The sequence below is a fragment of the Megascapheus bottae genome, unplaced genomic scaffold (genome assembly GCF_031878675.1).
Source record: "Megascapheus bottae isolate mThoBot1 unplaced genomic scaffold, mThoBot2.hap1 HAP1_SCAFFOLD_40, whole genome shotgun sequence".
Classification (NCBI taxonomy): domain Eukaryota; kingdom Metazoa; phylum Chordata; class Mammalia; order Rodentia; family Geomyidae; genus Megascapheus; species Megascapheus bottae.
This window is the reverse complement of record NW_028327715.1, coordinates 2201007-2215783: the sequence shown is the minus strand read 5'-3', so window position 1 is coordinate 2215783 and position 14777 is coordinate 2201007. Positions and strand designations below refer to the sequence as shown.

The window sequence follows — 14777 nt, the reverse complement described above, 5'->3', positions numbered from 1 at the left end:
AGTCACTGTGCCACCTCTGATTTTCTAGTGGTTAATTGGAGATAAGAGCCTCACCAAATTTAGTGCCCAGGCTGGCTTTGGACTGCAATCCTCAGATCTCAGCCTCCTGAGTAACTAGGATTACAGGCGTGGTCTACCGTACCCAGCTGGGATCATTTCTTTATCATCAGAGATGGACCCTGTTATAGGTCCTCCTATAAGTGAGTAAGAAATTCCCTCGGTGTATAATCCCATTTTGACCTCTGACCCTTGCATGTGATCTTTCTTATACCTGAACTGGCTCTCCCCACTTGTTGATCAAAGAGTGCTATGTAATTCTTAGTACTTATCTAAAATATCACTCTATGCATTCATTTCTAATTATGCTATAACAAAGTACCACAAATGTAGTTGGTTATAACAGGAAAACATTATGTTATGGATCTGGAGGTCACAGGGTCAAGCCTGTCTTTATAGACTAAACTGAAGGTATTGATAAGGCTATATTTCTTCCTGAAATGCTAGAGAAGAATCTGTTTCCTTGACCTTTTCCCATCTTCCAGACATCACACTTACTCCCAGATTCAGTGTCCCTTTTCCATTTTTCACAAGCAACAGCAGCAGCACCTCAACTTCCTCTGACCATATTCTCTCTACTGTTAAGGGTCCAGTTAGGTCACACCACAAGTCAGCCTTCTCTCCATTAGGTCCTTAGCTTTAATCAAACCTGCAATGTAAGGCAACAGATTCTCAGACTTCAGGGCTTAAGTTACAGACATCTCGAGGGGACTTTTATTCTCCAAACTATAATCTCCCAAGTCTGATCCTATGCTCTGGCTCTTACTCTATGGATTGGAATTTATCATTTATGTCTGTCCATTTTCCATCTTAGGAATCTGACTTCTTCTAGGGAAAGAATCATTTCCTACCAATTCCACAGTATGTAATATTCCCATACAAGATCACTTAAACAGATAACTACCAAAGATGAAGCCAAACTATGAACAAAGAGAAAGTGAAGAAGCTAGGGACAAGGGCAAAGCTTTGGTAAGATAAAAGTATGTAATGAGCCAGGTGCCTGTGGCTCGTGCCTGTAATCCTAGCTACTCAGGAGGCGGAGATCTGAGGATCAAGGTTCAAAGCCAGCCCTGGCACTAAAGTCCATGACACTCATACCTCCAATGAACCACCAGAAAACTATAAGTAGCACTGTGACTCAAGTGGTAGAGTGCTAGCCTCGAGCTGAAGAGTTCAGGAACGCTGTCCAGAGTTCAAGCCCCACAATGGATAAGGAAAAAAAACAGGAAAAAGCTGGCTATGGTTTCATTTTCCAATTCAGAAATGTCTGAAATTATTATCAATGACTAAAGAATGTTGACTGTTTAAATGCAGTGTATATACTTCAGAAAGGATGGAGGTTAGTCATGAGATCAATGTAGTGAGCTAGACATGATGATACTTGCCCATCAACCCAGCACTGATGAGTGTCAGACAAGAGGATCACCCATTTAGGCCTGGGCCACCTAGACAGACCTGACATGACACACAAGAAAATGGCAGGGGGGAATGTAAGAGGAGATGCTAGCACTCACATGCTCCTCCTCACTGAGTTTCCAGGACTTGGAGAGCTGCAGACTTCGGTTGGATCCAGAGTTGGACAGGCACAGATATGAGAGGAAGATCAGCTTTGCAGGGGTCCTGGATGAAAATGAAGACTCTAAAGATTCTCTCCACAGCAGCAGCCACACCATCAAGTCGGATACAGGTGTGGAGGAAAAGAAAGGTATAGAGTAGAAAGGATGGCTAGATGTATCAGGATTCTCATAGGATATTTGATCTGGGCTCTAAACCACACACACAAAAAAAATGGTGTATCTATGCTGTTGGAATTGTGAAGTACTGACCCTCTTGGTGAGGTAGGAAACTATGCTAGTTAGAGATTATATTTTGCAGCAAGAGTGACACAGGTTCTAATTCTAGCTCAGCATTTCTTCCTGTCCTATTGATCTATGATGCCATTATTTTATTTGCCATTGGTAACTTTTTACCAATGAAAAGAAAAAAAACATACACTCCTAATTCATCTCTTACACAATACTTTCTTATTACTATGCTCAGATTTTCTTCTTGTAGGAGAACTTTGAGACTTCATTAGGTAGAGATTTTGTTGTTATTTTATTTTATTTTATTATTTTTACGTCATATTTTAAATGACAAGTTTAACAAACAAGTGTTCAAGGAGGGAATCTCTAATTACAATCACTGGGACTTAGTATTTAGAACTTAATTAAAACTAGGCTAAGGGTTTGTATGTCATAGAAACATATTAATTTAAGAAATAAAACATTATGTCTATAGAGTCATAGGTTTTTATGTCTATATAGTTATGTTCATATTTCCATTACCATGTCCATAGCTTTGCTCCCACCCCTCACCACTACTTCCATTCTTGGGGTCCTAAAGTACTGGGGCCCCATCTGTACCTGCTACTACTGCTGCTCTGAGTATTCAGGGGCTCAAGCAAAAGAAGATATCATGATGGTACCACCTGGATCTAGTGATTGCAGACAACACTGATTATACGACATTCCCAATTCCTAATGTGTTCACCTTTGGAATAGCTATGACATTAAAATGAGTTGCTGCTGTAACTCTGTGTGGCCTCATCTAAGGGACTCACATTTTAGGCTGTGGCTTTTTTCCTACAAATTGGGTTAACAATGTTGACTAGGAATATTATTTGTTTAGTCAACACTAAGGATATGTTGTGCATTATTTGAATATCTAATGAATGTCTAGGAAAGTTATTATAGAAATTACTCATTCTAAGCCAGGCATGGTAGCTCACGCCTGTAATCCTAGCTACTCAGGAGGCTGAGATCTGAGGATCATGGTTCAACGCCAGCCTGGCCAATACAAAGCCGAGAGACTCTTATTTCCAATTAATCACTAGAAAACAGGAAGTGGGGCTGTGGCTCAAGAGTAGGGTGGCAGCCTTAAACTGAAAAGCTCAGGGACAGCACCCAGGCCAGAGTTCAAGCCCCATTCCCCCCCCCAAACAAAAATTACTCATTCTATTCTTTCTAATCTTTTTCGGAAATCTTCCCCTTCCCAATCTGGGTCCTTTTTTAATGGAAAAAAAGGAAAAAACTTGTAGATAAAAATCAATTCTGGTCATGTCAAAAATTGAGATAAGAAAACAAATATAAATGAGGTTTAATACCTTCTACACTGCAATGCTTAGATAATGCAATCCAAGTAAAACATAATATTAGTATCTTATGAATAGCAGAAGCATGACAATTTACTCTTGTAATTCTTAATTGTTTTTATACAATGAGCATATATAAATTGGAACTTACATAGGGAATTCTAAGTACAAACAAGTTTCAGAGTTTTCAATTGCTGTTCAAAAACTACTCTGAACCATTAACTTTACTATCTTATTTTTCTACTTTTTTTGCCAGTCCTAGGCCTTGAACTCAGGGGCTGGGCACTGTCCTTGGGCTTTCTTCAAGGTAGAGCTCTACCACTTGAGCCACAGCACCATTTCTGGCTTTTTGCTATGTGTATTGTACAGAGCAATCAAACCCGGGCCTTCGTGCATGCATGGCAAGCACTCTACCACTAGGCTAAAGTCCTGGCCCTATTTTTCTACTTTTTAAAATTCTGTTGCTCTTCAATGCCTTTATAAAGCATTTTGTTAAAAATAGCATCTGTTCATTTGTTAAAGGAAACAAAGCTGATTTTATGCATTGAAGTATTTTCCAGTATCCTAGAGATAATGAATAAATACATTTGATTAGCATAATGAATAAGTAGTTTTCAGAAGAATGGACCTATTACAGTATGTAAAATCTTATAAAGAATAGATAGACATTGGGGAGTCTGGGAATGTTCCCAGATCAGAATGCTGCCACACATTTTAAAGGTAAATAATCATTGTGGCCTATTAAACTCCTGGTAATCAGAGGCTGTGTTGTGAGGAGATAATGAACCAAATCACAAACCACCTCTGAGTACTGAAAAGTATCAAAGCCTGAGCAGATAGCTTACATCTATAACCTCAGCTCCTTGAGATATGTATATCAGCAGGATTATGATTTGCAGCTAACCTGGAACAAGAGTTAGAAGAACCTATCCCAATAAATAAGTCTGATATGGCGTGTTTGGCTGTCATCCCCACTACAAGGAAGGTATAGCTAGGAGAGGTGAAGTCTGAGACTGGGTTTAGGCAAAAGTTTAACACCCTATCTGAAAAAAAGATAAAACATAGATCTTGAGTTCAATGCTTTAGAAAAGTATCCATCTTTAAACATTATTAAAGTATTCCATCATTTAAACATATCCCAAAGGTATTTTAATTAAGAAAAGGCAATCTTTTTATCCCATTCAAATTATTATGTTAATTATTGAATAAAACAGCTACCAAATACCAGGTATAACCTGGTATTGAATACCAAATACAAGTATAATTAAATCTGAGCAAAATAAATGTTATGCTGTTTTATAAAAAATAAATTGCACAGCAGTTGTGGTGGCTCACCCCTGTAATCCTAACTACTCAGAAGGCTGAGATCTGAGGATCAAGGTTCAAAGCCAGACCAGACACAAAAGGACCTGAGACTCTTATCTCCAATTGCGATTAACCTCTAGAAAACATAAAGTGGGGCTTGGCTCAAGGGTGGGGTGGTAGCCTTGAGCTGAAGAACTCAGGGACAGTGCCCAGGCCAAGTTCAAGCCCCATGATCCACATATAAATAAATAAATTGCATGATTAGTTTTTAGGTACTGCTAATTCAGTGCTTTTTTTCTCCTTATAGAATAGCTATTTGAATATATGTACATACATGCATATCTGTATGGGATAGCACATATTATTCATATGTGTATTCATTCTTATGATTATTTGAATATTGTTTAGTGAACAAATACCAGATTAACCACGTGCAGTGGCACACATCTCTAACTGCAGCAATTGCGGAGATGGAGACGGGCAGAGGTTTCAGGGAAGAAACCCCATCTCAAAAATAAAAGATAATTATATTAAATAAATAAATAAAACAAAAATATATAGCCAAAAACTAATCCTATGCATAAAATGAGAATACAGTCACACAATGCCTTTAATCAGCAGACGGATCTGCCCAGATTCCCAAGTATCCCTTAATCAAGCTGATATCAACTATTCCGGCCAATGTGGCAATGCTGACGATGAAACCCTGCAAATGGGGATTTTTACAACTTCTTAAAATTTTTCATGATTTCTATTTTGTTTTCTGAAGGTATGGAATTTGAGCTCTCAGCCGGTGTTTGCTAGGCAAACGCTGTATCATTTGCATCACACCTCCCACCCATTTGGTTTAGGTTGTTTTTCAAATCTTATTGTTTGCCATGGCCAGCCTGAAACAATGTTCTTACTACCCACAGGCTCCTCGCTGGAATGACAGGTGTGCATCATAACATCTGTTTTTTTGGTCTTTTGGCTTTTTTTAAAAAAATAAAATGTCAGCTCTTGAAATAAACAATATGCAGATAAATCTGAATTTACCAAAGAAAACTGCCATGGACTAATCCTTAGAACTAAAGCACATTCACTTAAAATCTCTAATTTCTATCGATTCATTTTACCCCTGTTCTGAAGATAAAGTAACACTAGTCTTCCAAAATACAGACACCAAATCTAGGCTCACCATGCAAGAGCTACTGAGTGCCTAATATAGAACAGGAACTTTCACAGGTTCTCAGACTAGAGCAATGCACAAGAAAATGTTCCCATGTGCATTTTATTTTAGTTAAAGCAAAGAGTCATGGACAGTGAATTACATGAAATGTCAGTCTTTCAAGTGGAGATAAGTAATATGAAGAAAAACAAATTAGAATTGGAGTCCTGATCTGGAGTGGGAAGAGACATAGTCAGAGAAAGTTTGGATACTTGACAGATAAATCAGCATGGTGTGAAGGAGCCAAGGAGACCCAGGGCTCAGGGAAGCCCCATGTATTCCAGAGGCAATTTTGCATATAAGACTATGTTGCAGAAATTATCTTGGAGCATTTAAAGGAGGACAGAGAGGGCAGTATGGTGACAACCAAGAAATAGGTTTGACCACAGACGTGAACTGAGGTGTATTTGCAGTCAATGTAGTTAGATTATGGGGGTGGAAGAAAGTGGAGTGGTTTTATACTTCTGTTAGTCCAGTGAAGAGGTGACATTTGTAATTACAGAGCCAACCCTAATAATAGATCCAATGTGGGGTGAGAGAAAAAGGAAATTAAAAGATGTGCTGTCCAATTTAGATAATTTCATTTCCCTTTCATACTAGTTCTTGTCATGGAGCTAAAGGCTAAAATTCAATGCCATATAATTTTGCTGACATTTTCATGTGAAACCAAGTCTGTATTATAACTATTGTGTCTCTTGTAAATAACCAGCATGGTAATTTCTGATCTCTATTTTTTTTCATGGCTCTATCTCCAATTGTTCTTGGTATTAGAACAAATTCCCCAAATAAGATCTCTTTCAGATCCTATCAACTTCAGATCATTTTGCTATGTTTATAAGCAAAATCCCAGGCAATTTCTAAAACCAGCCAATATAAGTGCATGCCTCTGTCAAGGAGAAAATCTAGAAATTATCTCTTTAATCATTTTCTCTACTTCTTTTTGCGTATAGGCAAGAAATTGCTTAGCCATCATTTAAAATGGTAATGTTTTCTATTCCAAACATATTTCCAGATGGATCATAAAGTCTCAAGCCTTAAAATAATATTGAAAAAATATAGTTGGGTGAATTTTGTACTATAATTAAAATGCAGCATTACAATGTATAGTTTATCACACCATGCTGTAAGAATTCCTTCCAGATGTGAAATTCTATCCAGATGATGGAGCTCAGGAAGCTTGTACCAACTGGGTAGTGATAATTTTAGCCTCTGTCAATCACAAAACCAAACTGAGATTAAACATATTGTTCCCCAGAAATTCTTCTAGGCTCCTTTATATGGCATTGAAAATACATTTTTAATTAACAATTTAAATAGTGGTGTAAGTTAAATCATAGTTCCATATTACTCTCTTGTAGGTGAAACCTGAAATTTAAATGGCAACTTCTTGATCAGGATTTCAAAAAATATTAATAGTTTGACCTGAGTAATTAGTGAGGAATCTTGATATCTCTTTAGGTGATAAACTTCTAAAACGTGCCCCTTCCTATTATTGGATTGTCAGCCCTGGAAACTCTTCTTATTCTGTTCTTATAAAGTTGATATCGACAACTCAAGAAAAATAAGGAAGGTATATATGTATGACATGGAAAATAAGGAAGCTTTTTATTGTCCCCCCCAAAATTAGACTTCAAAACTGATTGTGTTCCTACACCCGTGACTGTTTCTTCCAGAACACTTAAAGCTGAATAAAGCACCATCTTCTTGGTCCATACAGACTATCAGGCTGACTCATCACTAGGTACATTAAGATGGAAGCAGCCCACACACTTGCTTACATGCAGCTCCCCAGGGAAAACAAGTCCCTTCCTGTCTTTTCTAGAGAGCAGGGCAGAACTCACTGCTGACTGCTGGAGAGAGAAATATCTCTCCATGTCTTTCATTTCTTCGTGAAGCATTTCAAAAGGAAAGGGTTTTTCTGGCAGCTTGCAGCATCCTATGTAAGTCCCATTTCACCAGGAAAGCCAACAGCAGATGAAGGGATGGTTGAGTGTCGGGGTGTGGACAGTGCTATGGAATCTACTAAGAAAGTCAGCAGTAAGTGCACTAACAGACTTGATGGTGATGTGAGAGCACACTCATGCTTGTGAACCCTGGGCCAGAAGGAAATCAAGCTGTTCCCAGTGCCAAGAAAGGCACTGCACAAGCACCAAGTCCTTCCCCACGGGAACCCCAGCCTCTTGCCTGGCTCACCAGGCCTGGGGACTGGGCACTGGCGGAAGCTCCTGTCCAGAAATGCCTCTCCTCCAGGTGGATGGAGGATACCCCTCAGGGACAAATTGGGGAAAGAATTTGGATGTAACACTGGCTGGAAAAAACTAAGGGGGGGAAAGCCCTATTTTATTCTTTCAATACAGTTCCCAGCAGGAAGATCAGGATAGGAGGTTCCCGCCTGCTCCAGATTAAAGGAACCCGCAGTTTCCAGGTGAAGAAGGGGGGTTCCTTGTCCAGCATTCGCCGAGTCGGCAGCTTAAAGAGCAGCAAGTTATCACGGCAGGACTCAGAGTCTGAGGCTGAGGAGCTGCAGCTGTCCCAGAGCAAGGACACTGTCACTGACCTAGGTAACACAGAGGAGCGGGGCGTGCAGGGACGTGGGGGGTAGGAAGACAGGACCCAGGTCCTGAAGTCCGTTTCCTTACTCTCTGGAAGCTGGAGAGCAGAGCCATAGGTTAGACAGCTCTAGCCCACCGACAGCTACACTCCCCAGGCACCTGTTCAATTCTGACGGGTCAGGAGGAGGACCTGACAATTCATCCTTTGAGCAAACTCTCTGGTGCTGCAGTTTCTAGGACCACACTCGGAGCAGCAGGGTCTAGAGTCTACAGTAGGGAAAGAAAACATCTGAATGACAGGACAGCTTTCGAAATTCCTATGTCTGTTTTCCTATGTTTCTAAATGAGACATTCAAGTCAAGTAGAAAAACTCCCTTTGGACAGATATTGTAAAGGCTTGTGGGACTTTCAGGTATCCTTTTGACAATAAGAACAAGTAAAATAACAGATGACATTTCAGACCTGACAGGGAAAGATCTTGAACAAGTTACCTCCCAGAATTATTCTCCATCCAGTCATCCAATGGGAAAAATTCTTACTTCTAACTTGCCTAACTAGAAATGCTCTAAAGATAAATTCAGGATGGTGGTAAAAAAAAAGTGTTAAACACATGAGAACAAGCGCTCTATACAGAGCACTAGAATGGTGGATTGTCCCTATATGATCTAAAGAGACTTCAAATCTAAAGAGACTGAAACATGTTCATACAGAATATGAGCCGTAATTCACATCTTAATAGACAAGAAGAAGAAGCGGGCTTTGCAGTCAGAACTCTAGTTGCCTAGCTTGAGCTATTAGGTAAAAGTTGAGGCTCATTCTCTTCAACATACAGTTTCTAGTTTGAAGTCAGCAAGAAGTGTGGATAAATGATCCATAGAGTTGAACAAAATAGAAGCTGAGTAGATCTAATTGAAGAAAGTTTAAAATAGGAAATGTTTCTACCTCCGCCCACTGTTACTTTTGCAAATAGCTAATTTATGCATTAGTTAAAATTCAGCTTATGTTTCAGGGAGACAATAGGAGTTTTAAAACGTGACTTCTGTTGTTGCAGGGTTGAGACTAAAACGTTCTCATTAGTTTGGGAGAAAAGCTGTTACAATTGATTGTTTGATCTGATCAATTTATCCTGACCAGTGAGATCAAAGTTGCCAGGCTAAAGCCATTGCTTTGTTATTTAAAAGATCTTTAAAGCTTTGCAATTTGAGGGGAAAGCTTTGTGTAGCACACTAAGTGGTGAATTCCTTAAGACAGCTCTCCTCTGCTTGCCATAGACGGATAAAAGGGGTGCTCTATTGCTAAACGTTATGATCTTCAAGTTCCGTTAGTTTTTCCAAGGCACCCTCCCATCTCTGGGAAGCTGCCCTAGCAAAGCCTCGTGTTTACAGCCCAGTGGAGGCAGCAGCACATTGTGGTGCCTACTTGTGATCCCCCAAAATACACCTGTAAGGTCTGAGCCATTTGAAATGGATTTCTGTACACCCATCCTTTAAATGGCTCATCTAAGCAATTCAGGAACTTGGCTCTGTGTTTTGCTCCTCTGCTCCCATCTCTTAGAATGGAAGCCATAACAGAGATCATCGATGTCTTTGAATCTGCCAAATAAGCTGGCAGTGAAAGGAACAGCTTTTACTAATATTCCTCTACTAAAGTCCTATGCCCTATAAATAATGGGCCAGGTAGTCCGCCCTGGGATTCAAAAGCATGGACAGCACAATACCAACATGCTCTCTGGGGAGATTGAACATTGAAACCTTTCTTGGTGTTTTCTTTTGAAGAAGGGAGTCCTTGGAGTGCAAGTGAGCCCAGCATTGAGCCCGAGGGAATGAGTAATGCCGGCACAGAGGAGAATTACCACAGGAACATGTCCTGGCTTCATGTAAGTAGGAATCTCAGACAGAGCCGTAACATCTGTTTCTCTTGGCATTGGGGAAGATTTGTGGATGGAGGACTAAGGCCATCAAACCAAAAGAAAATGTCAGATTAATATTTACTGGAAAATACTATATACATTTAAAAACATATATCCAAGTATATGCAAATTTATGTGTGTACGCGTGCATGGTATGTGTGTGTGTGTGTGTGTGTGTGTGTGTGTATGTGTGTGTGTAGGATTTTGCTTGGTTTTCCTGATTACTCAACAGTGCCATTAGCTGCTTTATCTTGGTTGTGAGAGGAACTTATTAACTTTCTATTGTCATATAGCAGATCACCACAAATATTTGCTGTAAATGACCTATATTTACTCAGAGTTTCTAAGGGTTGGGAGTCCTAGCACTGCACAGTTGGGTCCTCTGCTTCAGGATCTTTCACAAGGCTACAGTAAAAGTAAAGTCCAGGACTATCATATTACCTATAGTCCTGAATGAGAAAGGATTTACTTCCAGAGTCACCTGCTTATTAGCAAAATTAGGAAGACCCTTTGGGTAGAAGATTTTAGCTCCTAGATAATTATTGGTCAGTCATCCTTCTCTACCACTTGACCTCCGCACCATTTCCGGCTTTTTTCTATGTATATGGTACTGAGGAATCGAACCCGGGTCTTCATGCATGCTAGGCAAGCACTCTACCACTAGGCCAAACTCTGTACATGGCAAATTGCTTTCATAAAGAGAGCAAGAGGTTAGCTAACAGCAGAAGTCAAAATCTTCTATAGTCTGGTCAGAGGAGGGCCGGCCATCACCTCAGAGTATTCTGTTGATTAGAAGCAAGACAGTAAATCAACTCATTCTGGGGAAAGAGACTTCAGAAAAGCACTTAAATTGCCAGAAGATGCGGATCACTGGTGATCTTAGAAATGTACCTATGCAAGAGATATCATGAAGCTTACTTGGAAAATTAACAGATTTCTAGGGCATTCAACCCAAAACTACTGAATCAGAATTTCCTGAGGAAAATCTAGTAACATATTTGCACATCTGCTTGGTTTGCTTGCTTTTTGATAAGCATTCATGGCATTTCTCTCAAACTGCCAGATTTGAGAATACTAGGGAATCTTCTAGTGCTTATGTGTATGTGTATGCTGCTTCATGGCAGGATAAAGAAGAATATAAGGAAATAAGCAGTGAGTCCTGCAAGAGCAGGTTATTCTGCTAAACCAGCATGTACATGTGTTAGACTTTATGGGGTATGGAATACTCTTCATGTAGTTTGACAGGATATAGTGTTGGTTGTTAATCTTTGTCTCAGAATAAACCAAACCCCTTGCTCCTAAGAAAATGAGTGCTTGTCCTGCCTGATTCAATTTACCCTTGGTCACTTGCTTTGTATTCTTCAACCAATATAAATCGTAGTCCCTCATAGGTTAGCTGTCAATGAAGGAGTAAGTATCATGAAGAAAAAAAATCAAGAAGGTCATTTGATGAATATTTAACTAATGGTGGTTCTAAGTATGCTATTGCCATTTTAAGAGACTAAAGATTACAAACTCAGGATCTAGGAATATAGTTGACTTATGCTTAGCATGTGAATTGTCTTGGATTTAATCTGCAGAATTTAAAAAGTGTTACAAAACTCAAGGTCATCCTTCACCTTTATCTCAAAACAATCTTATAATTTCAATTGACTAAATGGGGAATTTTAGATGACAGTATTAGAGCTGGATGAATTATGAGACACAAGTTAGGATGTCCTGAAAGCCAGAGGAAAAAATATCAGATGACCAGAAATATACATGAAACTCTATGGTGGGGTTCAAGTTCTAATTCAAAGTTATTCATGAGAATGGAAGTTGCAGACAGAGCCTCAGGTTCCACCTAGGGTGCATTAGAGCTCTAGGCCTCCCACAGCTGTCAAAGGTCAGCCAGAACCTCTAAGATCAAATTTCTCACCAGTCTAACCTCTGCTGTCTGACTTCTATCACCACATAAGAGCTAAGAGCCAGGCAAGATGGTAGTTTGGACTATCCATTTGAAAGCACTTAGAAACTATAAACTCTAAAATACTTACTTTGAGTGTCTGAAGATCTCTTAACCTTTTATTGTTTCAAAGTGACCCTTTTATCAAGTATTTTGGAGAGAGAGCAAAGGTCAAATGGACCAACTTGTAAGTCTGTTAAATCTTGAAGGTTTCCAGACTCCACCAGGGAAGCAGACAGCCTAATGTTCTATCTTCTGTACCACATACATGTTCAGTTTGCCTGGATGTTTGGTGTCAGATGAAGTCTCACACGTGTTTGTATTCTAGGTGATGATCTTGCTATGCAATCAACAAAGTTTCTTCTGCACACACGTTGACTACTACCATCCACACTGCTACCTGCACCACAGCCGCTCTTGTGCCCGCCTGGTCAGGGCCATTAAATTGCTCTATGGAGACAGTGTGGATTCCCTGCGGGAAAGCGATAATGCCAGTAATGTGGCTTTGAGGGGCAAGAAGCAGAAAGAGGTGAGTGAATGATTTCTGGATAATATTCATGTGATAGGAAGCATAAGATCCCAGCCATCTTCTCTAGGAACAAAATGTTATGCAACCGCAATAATATAAACCAGACTGCAGGTTTCACTTCTGAGCAGAGACAGAAGTGGGGGGAAAAAAACAAAAAACAAAAAACGTGTCTGTATTCATGTTCATGGGTAAATGTATTTTTCCCTAGATTGTCATGGACAAAATAGGAATACTAACAGGGAGTGATGAAAAGTAAGTTATTATGATAGGCAGAATAGTTTTCTTGGAACCTAGGAAGAGGTTAGAATGTGCAGGGCCATAAGCTTCTAGAAGCTGGAAAAGACAGGAAGAAAGAGTATCCTGTGAGCCTGCAGAAGGAAGCCATCCAGCCAGTCTGTTTTACACTTCTGACCTCTGGAACTGTACATGAATCAACCTGAGGTTTGTGGTAGTTTGTTACAAAAAGCTGGTGTTAGGAAAGTGGAGGAGAAAGGACAGGCTGGACTCCATCTTTCACAGGCGAGGACTGTTTATTGAGCTGGAGCAGTGAGGGACACAGCCTTTGTGCAGGCTTGGAGATGTGTGTCTCAGCTGGGACAGGAGCTGTTTTTTGTTTTTGTTTTGTAATATATAGGGGGGTTACAGTTACATTCTCCAGATGGTACATGCATTACTTCTCACACATTGATACCACTTCCTATGTTTTTGTCCCCAGTTCTCTCCCTGCTACTCCCTCCCAATCATTTTGTTTTCCAAATTCTCTTTCCTATTTCAAATAAACAAATAATTGTATACGCAATATGCCAGGTAACAAAGTGAGATACCAATATGAGATTAACCAAAGGGCAACAAAAGAGAACAGAAATAACATAGTACATTTAGAACAACCATCACACAAGATAAAACTCTTGTTTCCATATCCTAGAGATCCTTTCATTTAGTCTCATCCTATATGACCTTATGTATCTAGATTTTTCATAATTGTAATCCTCTGCTAGTAGAGTCCTAGATGTGTACTAATTATTACAAATGAGGAAAACCATTGAGCCTGTCTTCCTTTGGGTCTGGCTTACTTTATTTAATCTGATTTTCTCCAACTGTTTCCATTCCCTTACAAATGGGGCAATGTCATTCTTTCTTATGGCAGCATAAAATTCCATTGTGTATAAATACCACATCTTTTTTTTTGCCAGTCCTGGGCTTGAGCTCAGGACCTGAGCACTGTCCTTGGACTTTCTCAAGGCTAGAGAGAACCTTGAGCTCTCTCTGATGTACTATCTACTATGCTAATGAAACACCGAGGAGCTAGGTTTTATGTAGTCTAAGCAAGGAAGCAGAGATTAATGCAAAAGCTAGTAGGTCAACAAAAAATACAGAGTTTTTGATTGAGCCCATGAAGGCATGTCTGCAGCCAGGCTTAGATAGATTGCCCTGATGGAGTCAGGCAGTCGGCACTTACCTTGGGTGGCTTCCTTGGTATCTGTATGCACCTGGGAAAACAGAGTGGGAGTCAATCCTTCATATTCCATCTTTGGATACACAGAAAGCAAAGGCCAAGAGGAGAGAGGCAAGTCCTTCTTAAAGGGTCTTCGAATACATGAAAAGAATGGGCTGAGAGGGGAGCATCATAGAGTTATGAGAATAAAGCAGATTCCTATCAGATAGTACAATTATATATTATGAAACAAACAGCACAAGGTCTTATTGTCCACAGACAAAATAAGACCATCTAGGTCCATTCATATAAAAGAAAATTGGTGCCTTCAAGAAACCGGCACCTTCCATGCATTTGGTTTCCCTTTCTTGACAACTACCCTGAGCAGCTGAACTGGCAGAACAGGAAGACGGTAATGAGGGCAGCTGCATTCCTACTAGGAAAGCCCTGAGCTACTCATCTGCCCCTCAGCAGGCATTAGCCAAGATGCTTGGCTCAATGCTGTGGGCTGCTTCTGTAGCTGTTTTCTTTTCCTTTTAAAATTTAATTTTATTGTCAGGGTGATGTATAGAGGGGTCAGTTACATACTTAAGGCAGTGAGTACATTTTTCGTCAAACATTGTTACCCCCTCCCATGTTTTTCTCTCACTTTTCCTCCCCACCCCAAGACCCCCAAGTTGTCGAGTTCATTGTCTTGTGAGTATT

The 14777-nt window shown here is 39.9% G+C and overlaps 1 protein-coding gene across 1 annotated transcript in view; it reads left to right on the top strand.

The window, feature by feature from the left end:
• Positions 1 to 14777, top strand: part of LOC150039320 (protein unc-80 homolog) — a 99593-nt gene that overhangs the window by 52053 nt on the left and 32763 nt on the right. Inside the window, 4 exon segments of the mRNA XM_090327823.1 lie at positions 1597 to 1762; positions 8060 to 8263; positions 10030 to 10130; positions 12437 to 12637. Of these exon segments, the coding sequence (XP_090183949.1) occupies positions 1597 to 1762; positions 8060 to 8263; positions 10030 to 10130; positions 12437 to 12637 (672 nt within the window).